This window comes from Carcharodon carcharias, chromosome 4, assembly GCF_017639515.1.
Source record: "Carcharodon carcharias isolate sCarCar2 chromosome 4, sCarCar2.pri, whole genome shotgun sequence".
Classification (NCBI taxonomy): domain Eukaryota; kingdom Metazoa; phylum Chordata; class Chondrichthyes; order Lamniformes; family Lamnidae; genus Carcharodon; species Carcharodon carcharias.
This window is the reverse complement of record NC_054470.1, coordinates 59,199,932-59,220,253: the sequence shown is the minus strand read 5'-3', so window position 1 is coordinate 59,220,253 and position 20,322 is coordinate 59,199,932. Positions and strand designations below refer to the sequence as shown.

Sequence of the window (20,322 nt, the reverse complement as noted above, 5' to 3'; positions counted from 1 at the left end):
ATTCAGATCTTCCAATGAGGATTGGAAACCTTATTTCCTACCCTGATCAAACAAGAGGAAAGGAACTTGCCTTCCGCCAATTTTTCTGAGCAATCTTCCGATGGAGGATCCTTCACATCTGACTCAGCACAGAAAACCTCAGGGAGCAGCACAGAGAATCCACGCAGCGCCAGGCTGCACCCTTCCCCCAGACCTTTACAGCACTAGCTGCCGTGTTCCAGTAAATAAAGCATTTAAAAGACCGAAAGCTTCTTTGAAAACAACTACGGAGAGAAGCTAAGTGGGTAAGCTAAAGAAGTAGGTTGGGTAAAGTAAGTGGGTAGGGTAGTAGGTGGGTGAGGCATGTAGGGTGGCAGGTGGATGAGGTGGGTGAAGTGGGTAGGGCGGCAGGTGGATAAGTGGGTAGACGGTTTGGGGTGGGGTGTCGGGTCAGGTAGGGGGACAGTCAGATTAGGTCGGGGGGTGTCAGGCGGTCGGGGGTATGTCGGGTGCTGGGCAGAGTAGGTCTGGTTGGAGGCTAGTCAGGTGGATTGGGAAGATTCAAGAGGGGGTGGTCAGGGGTGGGGGGAGGGTTAGTGTGAGTGATTGCAGGGGCGTTAGTTGTATTGTTACCCAGGTGTTAGACTAGGTTTTTACCTGTCTAACATTTCCTGGGTAACTATCCAGGTGAGTAAGTCGGAACTGTCTGAAGTTTCTGTCTCTAACTCAGAGTTGGACTCTTTTTTTCAGGATCCCCAGGGAGCAAGGGAATTTCCCATTGGTAGTTCAAATTTCCCAGGCAATTCCCATGTAATCCTGGCATCGAGGGGTCCTGTAGCACATCTTCTGGGGTACATCTGGAGACCGGAAGACTTGGACCATTGTTCCAACAATGGACCAGCAAACAGTTGTGATAGAACTGAGTTGGGGTTAATCTGTCGAAGTTTGATCTGCATAAAAAGGCAGCATTTTGAACGTTAGGGGAAGTAGAATAGCTTCAGTAGCCATCACAGTGAACTGGCATAGCATTCCTCTGACAAAAGCAGAATCTTGGGCCCACTGCACCTGTCATGACTTCAACTACACCCTTCTGCATATATAATGTCACTGACACAGAGACCTGCTAAAAATTGAATCCCTTGTTGGCTCATAACAATGCTTTTGTATCTACTGGTGGTTATATTTAGGTCTTTGCATCGAGTTTCTTTTAGATTCAAAATGTCCTCCTTTTATCAGCATTGTTGATGAGTGATGATCCCTAATTATCTTAGTGCTTTTATCCATTTGAATTTAAGGTGTTGATAGATGTTGTAAAGAAACTGGGAATTAAACACCATGCAAAGGGAACCATGGTTACTATTGAAGGGCCCCGTTTCTCCTCTCGAGCTGAGAGCCTGTTGTTTCGTCAGTGGCAAGGTGATGTCGTCAACATGACCACTGTTCCTGAGGTGGTACTGGCTAAAGAAGCAGGCATTTGCTATGCTAGCATTGCCATGGCAACCGACTACGACTGCTGGAAGGAGCATGAAGAGGCGGTTAGTACAATGTATTGTTTTCACGCTTTTTAAGTTATTAATGAGCACATTAATAAAATATAATATTGTGGTGCAGAATAATCTTGTTGCTAACAATGGTAAGAGCAAATATAATGGATGAGTTATGTCAAGAAAAACCTGTTTTTCTGACAATTGTTTAAAACGCTTCTCTGTTTTATATAACATAAACACAGAAAATGCTGGGAATACACAGCGAGTCTGGCAGCATCTGTGGCGAAGAAACAGAGTTAATGTTTTTCTCTCTACAGATGCAGCCAGACCTACTGTATATGTCCAACATTTTCTGTGTTTCTTTCAGATTTCCAGCATCCACAGTATTTTGCTTTTGGGCCTCTGTTTTACAGATTTGATTTTTATACTAAGGTGACTTCATCTAAACCTGAGATTACGTTCTAGAATCTCAGCTCGATGCAGAGCTCCCAAAATCTGTTAGTACAATTTCTCTAGGTCCAAATATCTACATGCTCATGTGTGTTGCCAAGAGATAAATGTTTGTTTCTCTATATTTTTCCGCATGCTATCAAAAACAAAGTGTGGCTAAAAAGACCGTGGTAATATTGCAAGTTTATGCTGTTTTAGGACAGGATGCAGACTGCGGCATATTATAAAACTGTAACATATTGAAGCATTAATATTACTTGTATCTTGAAATGTGTAGATGCTCTAGAATGAAGTATTAAGTGTATTATGTAATTTATTTTTGAAGCTTTGCCTCTCTTTTACTGAAAGTGGGGCATTGCTTGTACCAACATCCCTTTGGTGCCTCAGAATTTTCTTCATGTTGACAGTGAGGCTTGGTTATTTGACTGTACAGTGCACCACAACAGATCCTAGTTTTATTCTTAGTTAAAATCTGACGTGACTGGAGAACAGTGGACAGCAGGAATCCTGGCTATTTTATTTCTTCCCATCCCTATAGGCCATCTATATTACAACAACAGCGTCCCTACTTGAGATCAACTAATACAACTCATCCCAGGAGGCCAACTGGCATCTTTGGATGTGTTTCGCCTAGCACTAAGCCACAGATAGAGCAGTATTTCCATTATTTTACTAAGACAGACAATATTAGGTCATTATGTTTCAACTTCGTACAATATTATTAAGACTGGGAAGTGAAAGATATGGAGTCATTTTTCTGATTAACATGCAGAGTTCAAAAGGTACCTTGAGTAATCAAATGTAATACTCAAAACCATTGTCTCGTGACACAGAAGGCTGCCAGAAAAAAAAATGTAGTAATCAATAAAATCTTACTGCTAAACATTTCCTCATTGAATACTTATTGTTCAGTTGATTTCCACTAGTTAGAACCATGAGCAGTACCAGCCTTCTGTGTGGTCAAGGCAGACCTGTTAGCTAAAGTTCAAATGTAGGATCAGCACCTTAATACAACAAAAATCTTTAATCAGCAATATTAGCACTAACTAGGAACTGCCCGTGAAGACGTTTACAGTAACCTGGCATGGCTGGAAGGGATATTTGCACAATCTATGACCACCAGCAGATATATTTATATTAATCAGGTACTGCCAGCAATTATATTGACATTAATGGGTACTGCCACCAGTGATATTTATGGCTAGCTGATACAGTATGACTGGTGACTCTGAAACTGCCAGTGGATACATTTACACCAATGGCTACTGTTGGCAGGTATAGTTACGCACATGTGTGCAACAACTGGGTATTTTTATACCTGCTGAAGGTAACCATTGGTGGATTTATACTAATGGCTATTGCCAGTAGGTTTATTTACACCAAAGGCCACCGCCAGTGGGTATATTTACATGAATGGCTACTGACAGTGAGTATATTCATGCCAATAGGTAATACCTGTGGGTATATTTACCACAATGGGCACTGCCAATGGTTATCTTTACACCAATGGGTACTGCCAGTGGGTATGTTTACAGTAATGGCTACTACCAGCTGTCACTTCCCAGGCTGAAAGGACAACACTCTAAATCACAGATTTAACAGCAAGAACAACATCACTTTAACCTGCCATGCTGGCTAACTCCCTAACATATGCTGTCTGACCTTCTACCCGCAGGTCAGGTAACCACTTATGTGTACCTTACAGTATCTTATCTGAGCACCATATTATATCTAATACTCAAGTCAACACACACAACCAGCTATCATCATGATATCCCTCCCTTATTAGACGCAAAACATGCAGATAATTTTCACTCCTTGGCTTCTGTAGCTTAGATTCCATCGCTTACGAACATACTGCAATAAATTCTTCAGACAAATTTAACAAATCATTATTTCCCTAATTCACTGAGTAAATGACTGTCTTCAATTATAAATGTCAGGAAAATTCAGTGCATCACAATCCAAAATAATTTCACTGTTTTGTTCAGTATTTCACTTTCTGGAACTGTAATTTCCAATTTAGTGTTCTGTTGCTAAATCACACAAAATCTTCATATCAATTTGGTGGTTTCCTCTTGCGATGTTGTCTGACTGCTGTCTCAGAAACTCTGGATTAAGATTGAATTGTGTCAGGATTAAGAAATGTCATTGTTCCCTCTGGAACTGATGCTTTTCCTTATGGATAACAAGCTGTCTGCCTGTCATTAGCATCGCTGGCTTTAGACTTCTGGATTGCTGGATGTTCATCTTGCCTCTGCCCTTACACCTGGTTCATCTGCTGCTGTATCTTTGACACCGTGATACTTTTAGACACATGAAGAATTTCTGTCATACAGTTCTCCTTCTGGCAATGGCACAGTCACACCGTTTCTCTTCTTAGCAATGACGGTGTACGGCTTGGGGTAAAATGGTGTATCCGTCTTAATCAGACTCTCCCGTCTCAGCAGTACTTCATCATCTGGTATCACATCAGACTGTCTAGCTCCCCTTCTATAGTCTGCATAAGACTTTGCAGCACCCTTTTTCTTAGCATCATGATCTTGAATCTCCTGATCAACACTGAAGCCCCTCAGCTCTGGGTTCTTTGTGCGCATTTTGCATCCAAATAGCAGCTCAGTTGGGCTCTTTCCCATCATAGTGTATGGAGTTGCTCTATACATGGCTACATATGACAACAACACCTCTTTCCAATCTTTTCCCCTCAGCCTGAGCAATCCTCATCTGTTTCTCTAAGGATTAGTTTTGTCATTCCACTTCCCCATTTGCCTGTGGCCATTTAGGTGTTGCATATCTGTGACTTACAAGTGATTTGTAAAGTTCTGTGAAATGAATTGTACCCCATTGTCTGAATACAGAGTGAATGGTAGACCATGTCTTGTAAATATTTCAGTCAATGCAGACACCATTTTCATCACAACATACTCATAATAACAGCTGAAGTAGTCAATCACCACCAGTATGGACTCTCCTGATGGAAGTGGGCCTAAGTAGTCAATTGCTACATCTTCCCATGGTCCAGCCAGTAACAATGTACTACATACTTGTTCTGGTGGTTTGGGTCTGCTGACAAGTTGACATCCATGACCTGTTTTGATGAACTGCTCCATATCTATCTCCATCCCTGGCCATCATACTTCAGTTCATAAATTTTGCTTAGTGCCAGCCACCCCCAGGTGACCCTCATGAGCATCACCAGTCCAGGTGTATGCTTTTGTGGCACTACAAATCTGCTGCCTCTGAGAACACTCTTCCCATTTGTGTACAGTTCATCTCATACAGCAATGTACACCTTTACTGGACAATTCTCCCAGGTTCCAGCTTGGATTCTCTGTCTGATGTCATCCAATTCTCTATCCATGTCTCACTCTTTTTCAGTCTCTTTAGTTGTCATTGCTCTGGGTGTAGCATGAACTGTCACAAACTGCACAAATGATTCCAGCTTCTTCTTGAATGAGGATCTATGTATTTGACCCTCCCTCAGTAGTCATGACAGCGGGTCAGTGATGTGCATCTTTCCAGCAATGTGAAGCATCTTGTACTGCTGGAGTCTGAAAATCCATCTTTTGATTCTGACATGTGGTTTGGAGCTGGGAGATTAAATCATCTTGTGATCTGTCACCAATTCAAGCTCAATGCTGAATAAGTATGCATGGAATCTTTCACATGCCCACATCAATCCTAGGACTTCCTTCTCCATCTGAGAATATCTCCTCTCTACTAATTTCAGAGATCTGTTCGCATAGGCAATGATTCTCAGGACTCCAGCATGCATTTGCACTGGCACTGCTCCTAATCCTACTAGACTGTTCCTGGAATCCCTTGTATCACTTTATGGATTTGGTGTTGGTAAATCACTGGTGCCACAATGATGCCAGATAGCAATCCTTTGTATCAGTAAAGTCCACAATGAACAATGAAAATTGCTACCTTCCTTGAATCAGGATGAAGCTCCAGCTGGTGATATCTCCACTTTTAAGTCTAATTTGGAAAATACTTTGCTTGTTGACAAAGACTTCATCCACAGTGGGATTTGGGTGACATTCTCTCACTACAGCTTCATTCACCTGTCACATATCAACACAGAGTTTGATGGCACCATTTGGTTTAGGCACAACCACAACAGGGCTCACCCACAGTGTTGGTCCTTCAGCTGGCTCTAAGATGTATGGGTCGATCGGTTCCTTGATCTTTGCCTCAACTTTCCCTTTCAGACCAAAAGGTGTTCTGTATACAGGCTGAGCAACAGGCTTCATGCTCTTGTCAATGGTTAATCTCACTTGGTGGTTTTGTAATTTCCCAATTCCTTGATCACTGAATTTCACAGAATTCACTTTCAATCAATATGTAACACCCCCTAAGAAGAGGCTCAACATCCTCCTCAATCACTACAAAATCCTGCCTCACATCCCCAGTGAAGCATCCAATAGTTTGAAGTGGTGTTTAGGCATGTAAGGGTAGAGCTTTTGACACATTATCGAGATGTGCACTTGATTCTCTGTCTTCAGTTCCTCCCACAGTGCTCTTTTGATGACATTACTGTTACTGCCTGAATCTACAATAATGTTCACTTCAACACCACCAACAATCACTGGAAATTTCTCCTCTATCCAAGATTGCTAGTTGTGCCCTTACTCTCTGCATCTTCTTCAACTCATCTCATAGTTGTGCTACTTTCACCTCTCTTTCCTTTACATGGATTCCCTCTCTTTTCAACTTTCTGCACTTCTTGGCAAAATTTTGTCCCCACATCTTCTGCATCTCTCTCCCTTTGCAGGGCAATGGGCATCTTTTCCATAGAGCCCTAAGTTGCCACACCTGAAACACTCTCAGACTTTTGCTGTTTACATTTACATGTACCTGGATTCCGTTATGCCACTCGGTTAACCTCAACATTTGTTGTGCCAACGGCAATGGTGGGACCAAGTTTCATGCTATGAAATTGTCCATCCACTGCTTCCAATGCATCTGCTATTTTCAAAATGTCATCTAATGCTAAGCCACCTTCTCTTTCCAGCAGTTCACGCCTCAACTATCTGACATGCAATGTTGGACAACCTGATCCATTATCTGGTCATTCAGAACCAGCTCAACATAATTGCTCAAATGTTTCTGTCTCATCTGTTGGAATGTGACATTGGCATCGCCACGTAATGGTTCTGTAAAATTTTCACTGCTCATTCATAATCCTTCACTTCTCCTGTGTCAGGCAACATCTTGAAAGTCTCCTTCTCTGAAGCATCCACTTTGAGCAACTATAACGCCTGCCGCTGTGCTTCCTGTGCCAATGCCGTGCATCCAAAAACCAACCACAACTGCCAGCATATGCCTTAAAGTCCTTCAGCCACACTTTCCATTTCACTGCTACAAAACTATCACATTTTTCATAATATTATTTTAGAATTATGGGTGTGAGTGTAGATGGTTCTGTCAATGTGATTAATTTGATTGAATGAGAGTCAGATAGACTGCAAGGTTGAAGTCATCAAAAGAGTTAGGTGTAAAGCAGACTTTTGAAAAGGAGATGGACATGCGAGCATGAGGGGTCCACAGACAAGTGTGAATAAAATTTGCATTTTTAGACAAGTGAAGGGGTTGTTTGATTTTCAAAGGGGTGGTAGAATGTTTACAACTAACAGGAGAAATAGGGCAAGGTTATTATGTGTATTTTTCCCAAAAGGCAAGAGGCCATATTCACAACATGAAAGGTTTTTATATAGGTAAAGTAAATTTTCAAAGGCATGTAGAATGTACACATTAAAGAGAGAGAAATATATATAAAGAAGGATGGAAGGCTATGTGGGTGTGGTCATGTAACACTTGAAGGGTACATTGTGTGAAGCAGCCTTGGGGAAAAGGCTGTAGCTGTTTTTGCAGAAGTCTGCTGTGTCCAGTGACTAAAGTCATGTGAAAAGTCTTTGGAATCCCACTCAGGTGGTTGCTGTGGTAACCTTGCTGGATTGTTTATTTAAATTTAAAATCTATTTTGGACTGTTGCCTTAAAAGGGGTATGTAGTTGGAATCAGGTTAATTAGGAATTTTGGAATTTGTTATAATATCAGGTAACTGTAATCTTATGTCTGTTTGAATTCTATTCTTTTGCTAATAAATGTTTTAATTTAATTTTTCAAATCTCTAAAGTTATTAGTGGACTCACTACTTCTGAATTCAGTGCACAAATCTTCTTGTATTAGATATAAATTGCAAACCTGTTGTGATAGTGTGGCCAAGTTTCCCTTGTGGATTTGGTCTGCCTGGCACATATCACCTGCTACATCATAACAACAGTGACAGTACTGGCATCACTGTCAGATCAAACAGCTCAATTCCCCAGACTACAGACTTATCAGCTCGAGCAAATGTCATGACACAATCCTAAATATCTCTGTATTTATCCTTCTTGCCAATGTCACTTCCCAGGCTAAAAGAACAACATTCTAAGTCATTTTTTTAAAATTCATTTATGGAATGTGAGTGTTACTGGTTAGGTTCACCCCTAATTGCCCTTGAGAAGGTGGTGATGAGCTGCCTTCTTGAACATCTGTAGTCCATGTGGTGTAGGCACACCTACAGTGCTGTTAGGATGGGAGTTCCAGGGTTTTCACAGTGACAGTAAAGGAACAGCTTGATGGGGAACTCCCAGGCTGTGGTGTTCCCATGTGTCTGCTGCCCTTGTCCTTCTAGATGGTGGTGGTCATGAATTTGGAAGTGCTGCCTGAGGAGACTTGGTGAGTTCCTGTACTGCATCTTGTAGACTGTACACACTGCTGCCACTGTGAGTCAGTGGTGGAGGGAGTGGATGTTTGTGGAAGGGGTGCCAATCAAGCGAGCTGCTTTGTCCTGGATGATGTTGAGCTTCTTGAATGTTGTTGGAGTTGCACTCACCCAGGAAGTGGAGAGTATCCTATCACACTCCTGACTTGTACCTTGTAGATAGTGGACAAGCTTTGGGGAGTCAGGAGGTGAGTTACTCGCTGTAGGATTCCAAGCCTTTGACCTGCTCTTGTAGCCACAGTATTTATATAGCTAGTCCAGTTCAGTTTCTGGTTAATGGTAATCCCCAGGATGTTGATAGTGGCAGATTCAGCGCTGTTAATGCCATTGAATGACAAGGGTAATGGTTAGATTTTCTCTTGTTGGACATGGTCATTGCCTGGCACTTGTGTGGTGCAAATGTTACTTGCCACCTGTCAGCCCAAACCTGGCTATTATCCAGGTTTGGCTGCATTTGGACATGGACCGCTTCAGTATCTGAGGAGTTGTGAATGGTGCTGAACATTATGCAATCATTAGCGAACATCCCCACTTCTGACCTTATGATGGAAGGAAGATCATTGATGAAGCAGCTGCAGATGGTTGGGCCTAGGACACTACCCGGAGTGATTTAACAGCAAAAACAACATCATTTTAAACTGCCATGCTGGCTAACTCCCTAACATGTTCTTTCTGATCTTCCACTCCCAGGTAGGTGACTCCATAAGTCGTACAGAGTGTACCTCACAGCATCTTACCTGCATACCATATTGTATCTAATGTTCAAGTCCACACACAAAATCAGCTATCCTCATGATACCAGCAGGTTTATTTACACAAATGCTTCTGCTAGTGAGTATATTAACATGAATGACTACTGCCAGTAAGTATATTTACACTAATAGCTATTGCAAGTGGGCATATTTACACTAATGGCTATCATCATGGGGAGAACTAACAAATGGCTACTACCTTTGGGTATATTTATAGTAATAGTTACTGCTCATGAGTGTTTTTTTACCATGGTTACTGCTAACGGGTATATTTGCACTAAGAGGTACACTCAGTGGGTATATTTGCACTAAACAGGAATGGCCAGCAGAGATATTTACACAACTGCATACAGCCAAGTGGACCTGGGATCGGTATTGGGATTGTTTACATTTATCAGAAACTCCCATCATGAACATTATCAATAATAGCTTGGGTATTTATGCTAACTAACTGGATGTTGCCTTCAAAAATAGTTACACTAACTGGTAACGGATGACAAGATTTTACCAGTGGGATTATTTTTTGCGTTGGCTGGTTACTAATAATAGAAATGCCTTACACTAATGACTAAAATTCAAAACATTTTCTCTCCCAGGGCCTCTGAATTGTTACTGATATGTGATATTAAATTGTCATTTATGCTTGCAAGACCATATTAACTTATCTGTTGTAGGTAACCGAATCGTACTATTAATGATAGAGTTGAACTGCAGACACTTCTTGGGTGGAAACATTTTTATTTACAATATACTCAGCAGCACCTACGTGTGTGCTTTCAGCTCCAACTCTAACTCTACACTGTCTGCTGAGGTAGCCTGCGCTACTCTCCTATTGGTTATTATAGATCATGTGATCTTTCCTAACAAGAATTATTCTTAAAAGCACATTGCAGACTAAATAACACCATAATTACTACATTATCCCAGTATAGATCTTGTCATGGTGGTTATTACGCTTAACATTCTGTATTTCTGAGAATTATCTTTCACTGTCCTGCTGTAGTATTGCCACAATTTTTACAAAATGGGAGTATGTAACATTCTAATACTTCAGGCAAGGCAGAAACAATGATGAAGAAATTATGGACATTATATAGTCTTCCTTCAATGCTGTAATGCCACAACTTATCTTGTTGAATACAGTATATATTGACATCAGATGCAAAGCAAGTTTTTTTTTTTAAATCTTATTCATAATTACCACATAAATTGTTTATGATTTATTTAACTGTAACATCTTTTATAGTCAGTTCCTACAATTGCTGGGTCCTGTTGTTGTTTCGATATAACAATAAGTCAGATATGTGCAATAATCTTAAAAGGCCAGGAGGGGGAGTGCTGAGTGAGTGTAAATAGAGGGGGAGACAGTGCAGATCAGTGGGTACTTGCTATCCAGCAAGCACATCTAGCTTGGGAAGCAAGTGAAAACTGAGAGATTTTGGAAGATAGTACTGCTCTTGTTAGTATCCTTTGTGAATCTATTCCAATGCAGTGGCCCAAATTTTCCGGTCTCTGGATCGTCGGAGACCAGATGTACGATTGAAAAGAAAAATAAGTAAGTCCTGACACATGGATATGCATGTGCAATTGCCTGAGAGGTTTAAACTTCCGCTGGGCTAATTTCCTGCTGCCCGGGACCCTCTGCGAATGTCCCTGACCCTGACCTTAGATGGAGACTTGGGCTAGGTATGCACAACTTACCTAGATTCTTACCAAGGAAATGTTAAGACAGTTTAAAATCTGGTCTAACAGCTGGGTAACTGCACAACCGAACCCCCTAATCACACCACACCCATCCGAATATTCCAACCCACCCGAGCACCTGACTACACCACGACCCAACCCAACTACTATCCAAACACCCTACTACCCCTCTGACCCGACCTGACTAGTCCCCCTATCCTGACTCGACTAGCCCCCACATCAGACTATACCCCACATCAGACTATCCCCTCCCCGCGACCGGACCCAGCTACCCCTACCAATCACCCGTCTGCGCCCCTGACCAGACCCGAGTATGCCCCCGACTCAATCTCAACCACCTACTGACTTCATTCACCCACCCACCCACTCAACTACCCACCCCCACTCAATGCAATCAACCATACACTCAACCAGCCACCCACTCAACCCATTTACTAGTCCATTCACTGACCCACACTCATTCATTAGAAGAGTGGACCTTTAAAAATTTACCTGAATATGGCAGCTACTGCCCTAAGACGTGCAGGGAGATGGGGGCTTGTCCTCTTTTTCCCTGACTCCAATCCACTTGCTGGAGTTAGACAGGAGGCGCTTTGCTGCCCATTTCTCTGTCAGGATCAGAAGATCATGGAAGAAATGGGCTGTAGCATTGGATCAGGACAATCTTCGAGGGCAGCAGTGATGCACTCAGCATTGCTGCTGACTGGAAGATCTAGGCCAATATGATGGCCAGATGAAAGAGTAATTCAATAGTGCTGGGAAACTGAAAATAGATAGCTTGCCAATGACCAAGACAGAATGGGAAAAAGGAGGCCTAATGGTGAGTTAGACAGTGAAGGTAGTGACCTTTTTTCCCCACGGGACCCCACTGGACAAATTCAATTCCCTTAAGCCAGATGAATGGTCAACATGCTGGTCCGCAATTGTAACAAAGATACGAGCCTGTCCAAGCTCAAGTTTTCCTGTATTGAATTGTTTTCATACAGTTGGCTATATTCTGTTCCTTAATTTTGGTGATCAAAGTCACTGTGACTATGAAGTTACTTTATATTTGCATCTATTTCTAACCAAAATGTGCAAACATGTTAACTAAAAATGACCTTGTTTCTACTCTGTCACATCAATCAGGAATTTTGTCTGCAGAGTATTTTGGTAAAGGGAACGTTGTGTTCTAGTTTTTTATATTAGTTCTCTGCTGTAGGTGACACTAGCAAGGCTACATTTATTGCTCATCCCTAGTTCCTCGGTGAAGGCAATGGTAGGCTTCCTCCATGAGCCGCTTTAATCTGTGAAGAAACTGTGATCTGACAATGGTCTTTGAAGGGGAATTCCAGGATTCTGATCCAATGATCATACTAAACCAGATATATATGTGTGTGTGTATGTATATGTATATACAAGTTGGTTGGCGGGGAACTTGGAGAGGATGATGTTCTTGTGACACTTCTGTTCTTATCCTTTTAATAGTAGACGTTACATGGGAGGGAAGGTCCTGTCAAAATAATCCTGGTGAGTTGGTGTAGGCCATCCTGTGGATAGCGGATATTGCAATAACAGTGCGTGGGGATAGAGTGAGTAGATGTAGAATTCAGTGGAGAGGTACTAACCATATGAACTGCTCTCTCCAGGATAGTGTCACACCTCTTGGAGTATATATTCTTCATGGGAAGTTGCATAAAGCGGCTGATGATGAATCAATTCCATCCAATTTTTATTTCATTATTTTCAATGGGAAGCGTTTTTCAGCATCAAAATTGATCACCCAATATAATAAATCAAGGCGCTGATAACATTGAGGGGATTAGCTGTCTCAGTACAGCATGTTAACCCATCGTGTAGCGTGTTTCTTTTAATTTCCTGCTTGCTTGCATTAATACCTTGGTTAGCTTATTTATTTGAATTGGCTTGATTCATGAGTTACAAAGTGGACCCTAGAATCTGATGAGAACATGTTAGCCAGTGTTCTAAAAATAATCCACACATTCATTTGTGTGACATCATGCATACTGATATGAAATTGAGTTAAACCCAGGTTTTTTTTATTGTTTGCTCGTCTCAGGAAAGTCCCCACCCACTTCTTTCATACACAGCTGTTTCCAGTACAGTCAACACCTGACTAATGAAAGGCTTTGTAACCTTAAAAGGAATAAAGCCATTCCGAGTGCTTTGATGGGGTAAATATTTTAAATTAACTCTTCAAGATTACCATTCTTTTCGAGATTGAGGGATTATGGAGCAGCCTACAGAAGAACGCTGATTTGGAAGCCTGCCAGAAAGCTGGCGGTCAATGTCACCGAGCACCAGCTTGGCACAAGGCTAGGTGCAGAGTATGGGAGCCCATCCTTTCCAGTATGGAAGTGGTCATCAACACCATTACCACACTTTTGGACCCGATCATGATGCAGCATCTCATGGTCAAATATTCAGCTCTCACTGCAGCACAAGCAGCTTCGACCAAGAAACCTGAGAGCTGCAATGGAAGCTCAGACTGGAGTCATGCAAAGTCGGCCTGGTGCCATACAACCTCCTACTGCTGCCATGTTGTCTAAGGATACCAACGTTCAAAGAGGCTTGCATGGTGTTACAACAGTCCAGTAATCTGATCTCCAACTAGCATTGCTGATACTTGACCTGAGGATCTGACAGTGGCTCCATGGAGTGCAAACCTGTTGTCCTGTCTCAGGATGACAACATTTATCCTCCTGCTGGTGCCTGTGCTGTTGCCTGTCAACCAGCCAGCCAAGACTGCTGCCACTCATGTTGGGATGGTACATTCTGAAGCCAGGCCCTCTAGATCCAGAGCAGCTCCTGTCTGTCCACCTGCAGTCTGCCCCACTGAAAGACAGCAGCATTCCACCATGCTGTCGTAACTGGGATAGCACTGTGTAGGAACACTAGGACAGGCAAAGGCACACAGAAAACAGGCACTAAGGGAATACGTAAGAATGATTAGTTTACGTTTGCATGGATGATGGTTTGGTTTGAAATGTTTGTTTTGTTGGTTTTTATGTTTCCTTTGTGGCCAAATGGGCACTCTGATGATCAGTGACAAAGGGAAGGGAGGGGTGGGACTGTTGAACAATGGGGAATTAGGGTTGTGGTTACTAGTATTTCATTTTCGGTGAGTTGTTCAGGGATAGCCTGGCCAGAAAGGGCCTGCTTAGGTCACCTCCTCTCTTCCACTTCCCCCTCCTCGTGCTCTTGCTGAGCCATTCACCGTATAGCTTGTGGCAAGTGCAGGCCTATCGTGATTACAAGGTTGGTCAGCATGGAGCAGACCACCACAAATCTTGACACTTGCTTTGCCAAGTACTGCAGGGCTCTCCCGGAGAGGTCCAGATAGAGGAAGTGTTGTGCTGCCAATGGCCTGCTCTAACATATCTCCTGTGGCAGCATGGCTGTCATTGTATGCATGCTGTTCATGTGTGCTTGGATTCTGCACTGAAATCATCAGCCACGTCATCAGCGGGTAGTCCTCATCACCCGGAAGCCAACCTTTATTTTGCCGTGGTGGCTCAAATCCAGCAGGCACAGTGGGTTGGCACATAATGAAGGCATCATGACTGCTGCCAGGATGCCAGACATTGACCTGCATAAATTGCTATCTATGGCCACACACCAGCTGGATACTGAGGGAGTGAAATCATTTTTTGTTCCAGCATAGGGCAGAGTTGACGTGTGGCCTTAGCAAAGTGATGTGCATGCGGTATACGTACACCACTACATCAGGAAACATTAAATCCTAGTGAAGCCACGTGTTCACTCTCCCTGCTTGCCCCCCGGCAAGAGGGAATCAAATCTAGTTAGCTCTCTTTGAATAGCGAGCCTCAGTGACCTCCCCCATGCAACAGTGGATGGCAAGTTGCAAAATAGTGCAAATATTTCCAGTCCAGCCAGGAAGGAGCCAGATGTATAAAGGTTCATCACTACAATCACCTTCACAGTCCGAGTCCTGCTCTGACATTGCAATTGTGGCTGCAAAAGGTTCTAGATTTCAGAGAGGACACCCTTACTAAAGTGCAGACATCCCATACATTGTTCCTCGCTCAAGCTCAGGTTGGAGAAGCGCTCCCTGAATACCTTGGATGGACATCGCCTTCCCACCCTTCCCCTCCTCCTCGCTCTTCCAGCAGTTTTGTCTTGCCCTATATGGCCTCTGCTCATTCTGCAAGAATGCTGTATTTCAAAGGACACATTTGGAATCAACATTTGCGCAGGATCCTTGAAGTCAGCAAAGATTCCTGCACACAGAATGGCATCATAATATGCCTGCTGTGCACACATCTGGCAGCTGTTCAGTCTGCATGCTCTAACACCTACATCAGTATGATATCCAACACAGTTTATCTTAAAGTATGCATACCGCATATGCCATTTTAGAGCTCTAAGGGCACTCATAATACCTCAAAATGGGTGCTAACAAGCCCAATGTCTCACCCATAAAGTGTGCTTGGCTGTTTTGGAGGGCAGTTCAGTTAGTCTCACTCCCCTGCTCGTTTTGGGAAAGAGAGAAATGAAGCAAGATTGGAAGAAACTATTTTGCAGTGTTTATAACACCAAAGGAATCCATTCAGCCTATTGTTTCTGTGCCAGCTCTTTGCTAAAGCAATCCAAAACTATTCCACTGTCCTGCCTTTTCCCCAGAGCCCAGTTTTGCTTCAAATGTTTATGCACTTTAATCTTAAAAATGCGATGGCCTCAGCCTCAAATATATACTATTGCAAAGCATTCCATACTCTTAACAATTCTCCCTACAAAAAAATTTCTCCAACCTCCATTGTCACTGCCATAGTAGCAATTTTAAATTGATAAAGTCTTGTCACTGATCTTAAAACCAAAAGCAATAGTTGTAACTTAATAATTCCATCAAACTTCTTTTTTTATATTGATTCATGGGATCTGAGTGTTGCTGGTTAGCATTTATTGCTCACCCCTTCTTGCCCTTCTGGTGGTGGTGAGCTGCCCTCTTGAACTGCTGCAGTCCATGTGGTGTGTATACACCCATGGTGCTGTTAGACCAGGAGTTCCAGGATTTTGAGATTTTAACAGTGAAGGTGTTTTTTATATATTTTTCAGGTGCCTAGGTCGATGCCAGGTGGTCCGTCCAGTTGCATTCCTTTGATACAACTGATTGCATTTCAGAGTCAACCACATTGCTGTGGGTCTGGAATCACAGGTTTTTAAGAACAATCAACAATGGTTTCATTAGATTTTTAATTCAATTTCCGCTATCTGCTGTGGTGGGAATCAACCCAGGTCCCCAGGGCATTACCCTGGGTCTCTGTCCAGTGACAATACCTCTACGCCACTGCCTCCCCTAGTCTTCTTCCTTGCTGCAGATTGGTTTAACCACACTTAACCATTGTGTTAAAATGACCTTTCCAGCCCTGTTCCTGAAATTCTGTTGGATGTTTTGTACGACTTTACTGACCTGCACTCAGCCTTTCAAAGAATTAAGTATTCAAATTCCTAGATACTTCTGTTCATCTGTGCAATGAGTATATATTCTGATTCCTTGTTTTTCTACCAAATCTCTCACATTTCCATGTTAAAATTCATCTGCTGCTTGCCTCTGCATCTATTAGCATGCTCATCTCTTCTAGCAGTCCTTTGCAATCCACCTCATTTGTACTCTGTGTCATCAGCAAATTTTGATGTTCATGTCCATCTGCTGGATTTTCCTTATCCATAAAAGCAGTAATTTCTTCAAAAACCTCATTCAATTTGTCAAATGCAAATATGCATCAAAAAACTTGTTTCAAAAAGTGAAGAAAAATAAAGAATATACATTGGATCGAGTTCTTGACACCTTTGAATCTGTAGTAATGAGTGTGACAGTGAAAAGTCAACCAAAAACAAGTCTGTCAGAGTTTTGTGAAGACTACTCTTAGAACAAATACATTTTGGCCATCTGGACAACTTGCAGTTTGTTGCACAAGTTTTCACACCACTCACTTTGCAGTGGTCATTTTGATGGAAGTTGAAGATTTGCTCCAATTTGTGCATGTCTTCATTTTCCTCCAAACTGCCTAAATGAGTAATTTCCCATTAGGGAACCCTTAGCTATTACACTAGTTTTTACCCCATGAAATTGCCACCCTTTTTGCCTAAAAAGTTATGAGATTTTGTTCTCCCTGCCTAATAGACTACAGGCGAGGGTGTGATTTATTCAGAATTGGGGTTGGTGTGTAAAACACTAGAACCAAGAAGGGAAATACAAGAATATCAAAATTTTTCCTAAAATCTATCTGATTCTAAGAGTAAGATACAGCCACGATCACGCTTCCTAACATTGCTTTCTGTTTCCAGAAGTAACACAAATGGTTTTGCTTGTAGATTGAGATGGAGGTGGGGGAAGTGTGTCTAATAGAGCCACAAGAATAGTATTTTGTTTTAAGTTAGGTGCAATACCCAGGATTGCTCTGGCTAGGGTGGGGAGGGAATTGAATGCTTGTGCACATAGTCTGCTACTTTATGCATGGACACATGATGATTCATTCAACTCAGAGTTCACAACTTGTAAAATAATACAGTTAATTCCTTTCCTCTTGGCCTGAGCCAGATTGGCAACCATTTCTTTGGGAATTCTACAGCTAAAATTATTGAAATGGAGGAATATTTTGTGTAGTTGAAAGGGGAAAATAGACGATTGAGAAAAACACAATGGGCTAGAGTTTCTGAGTGGTTCTGCCTGTGTCCCTTTTCAGTTTGGTGGAAGCCCCATGCAAATTTACACCATTTCTTCACAGTCCCCACCAGTCTTCCATGATGTTACAGAAAACGATTACGATTAGGAGAACCTCCACCGAAATAACTTGTGAAGGACATCTCTACTGAAGGAAGAAAAATTAACAAGCATTGAAGACTGACACTGTGCTTGTAGCACTCGTTAAAAATACAAACTTTTTTTTTATAAATGTATGCATAATCAATTCTGAATTGATATAAATTGGAAATTGCTGAGCACGTCCCTGCTCTGTGATGGGAAGAGAATTTTGGAGGCCAATGATGGTCAAAACATTCTGGTGATTAAAATCAGGTGAGCTGTCAAGAATGGTGCACTTTAACTGAGAAAAAAATTGATCCTGTTTTCTGGAGGTGTAACCCTCCTGTAAAATATATATTATAGCTGGGTGGTTGAGGGCCAGTACGTCAGCTACTTTCTGTGGAGAGCCATGATCCCTGAGTAAGGGCATGACCCTTTAAGAAACTACCTTTAAGAGGAAGGGTATGACTCCTTTAAGAACCTCACTGTTGGTGGATAATTACTATTGAATTGGGTAACGATGTTCCCCAGGCAGCAGAGCATAAATGGGCGAGGCGCAAGAGGAGGAAGAAAAGATGTTGGGAGTTGGAGAGTTTTCTAGGATTGCTGTTTGTAGGAGAAAGGACAGTCCAAGATAATGGTGGAGAAATTTGTTTGTGTATTATCGCTTCTAAAGGCACTATACAGACTATGGCTGGGATTTTCCGTGCCCGCTGGTGTCAGGCATGTTAGGTGGCGTGAGCAGGCAATATGGCGCAATCGATTTAACGACAAGCGTGAAACCAGTTCATGATCATCCGCTCAGCCTGCGGGCCGCGTTCCCCCGCCATCAGACGTCAGGAATCTCATTGGAATACATCAGCATATCATTACTAGACCTGCCCGCCAGAATCACACTCCCCCCCACTCCTCCCCCACTACTGGATTGTCCGGTCACATTGGCGTAAAGACACGCCAACATGTTTCACAGCAGCACATAAGCAACGTGCACCTGGTGGGCTGCACTTCACTTAGGACTTCAGTGTTTATTTGCTTACCTTGCTTTGGTCAACACTCGCTGTCGTCAGTGCCAAGCTTTGCGTACAGCCCAATGTAACTTTTAGGGGGCTCTCAGCAAGTCTCTATCCATCAGACCAGCCATATATGGGTGATTTTTCAATAGCTGCAGGGCTAGGGCTTGCTTGGCGAAGAGGGAGAAGTGGCGTCAGGCAAGGGAAGAGGCTGCAGGGCGAGAGCTGTACTGGGGAAGGAGGGTATCCCAGGGTGTGTGTGTGGGACACATGCTGACCTGTGCAAGTGACCTGAAGATAATGAGGGCTGAGGAGGCAGTCTGCAGAGGAGATGAGATCAGATGGATATGTGAGGGTATGTGTGTGAGAATGGGTGATGATATCTCTTGAGCTGAGTGAAATGCCAGTGAATGTGTTATGGGCTTGACTGTGTGAGTTTACAGTGATGAGATGGTTGCCATACCCTGGCTGCACGGATGAGGTCATTCATTCTCTAGCTGCATTGTATGGCCTTCCTTTGTGCAGCATTGGCACTGATCACCACTGCTACCACCTCCCAAGCCTGGTTGGTCACACCGCTGCCCATCCTGTGTCCAGAGCAGGGGTAGAGGATATCGCGATAGGCCTCCATACTGTCCAAAAAGACGTTCCAGTGATACGTCACTAAACCTGGGAACTGTAGTCTTTTTGCCTTTCGTGGACATCTTCCCTGCAACAGTCACAAGCTGGAAGCACTGAGATGTGTGTGCGTGGCTGGACTTTAAATATGGTGCCTGGCGTGATGTAGCAGTGAGGTGATGGCATGATGGGCAAATGAGACCCCACCCGCCATCAAAACGGCATGTTTCTGGGAATGCATAACAAATGCGGCGGGATGATACAGCATGAAATCCCGCCATTGCAGCCGGCAGGTAAAACGACCTTTTACCCGCCCGCTGCTGCACTTAGGATGAATCAGATTTGCACTATGTGACTTTTCCTGGGATGCAGGCAGTAATATCAATGAAGGCAGCTATGCGGCCCTCACACGTAGCAAACCATGTTTCTGTCTACTCCCACAGAAGTGATGCAGGATCTAAGTGAATAAATTCTTCCCCCAGTCAGTGTAGACAGTAACAATATACTACCCTTATTAAAAACGCTTCATGTCAGTAACACATCCATCATTGTCCACGTGTCACTTTCTTACAAACTCGAAACAATTCTTAAAAAGGAAAGGAAGACAGGCACTTCACTCTGGAAGCAACTCACAGGCAGTTTGGGGGGAGATTTTTCTCCTTTTGCTGCAGCATATTTTGGATATATATTGGGAAATTGGGCATCCCTAGTTAACCATATCCTTTCCCTTTGGCCATCTAATTTACATAGGAGGGCAAATAGGAATGGGCAACAAATGCTGG

At 42.8% G+C, this 20,322-nt stretch overlaps 1 protein-coding gene across 1 annotated transcript in view; it reads left to right on the top strand.

Moving 5' to 3' along the window:
* Positions 1–20,322, top strand: part of LOC121277352 (methylthioadenosine phosphorylase) — a 210,576-nt gene that overhangs the window by 142,324 nt on the left and 47,930 nt on the right. The window contains exon 6 of the mRNA XM_041186728.1: positions 1,275–1,514. Within this exon, the coding sequence (XP_041042662.1) occupies positions 1,275–1,514 (240 nt within the window). The remainder of the gene's footprint in view (positions 1–1,274; positions 1,515–20,322) is intronic.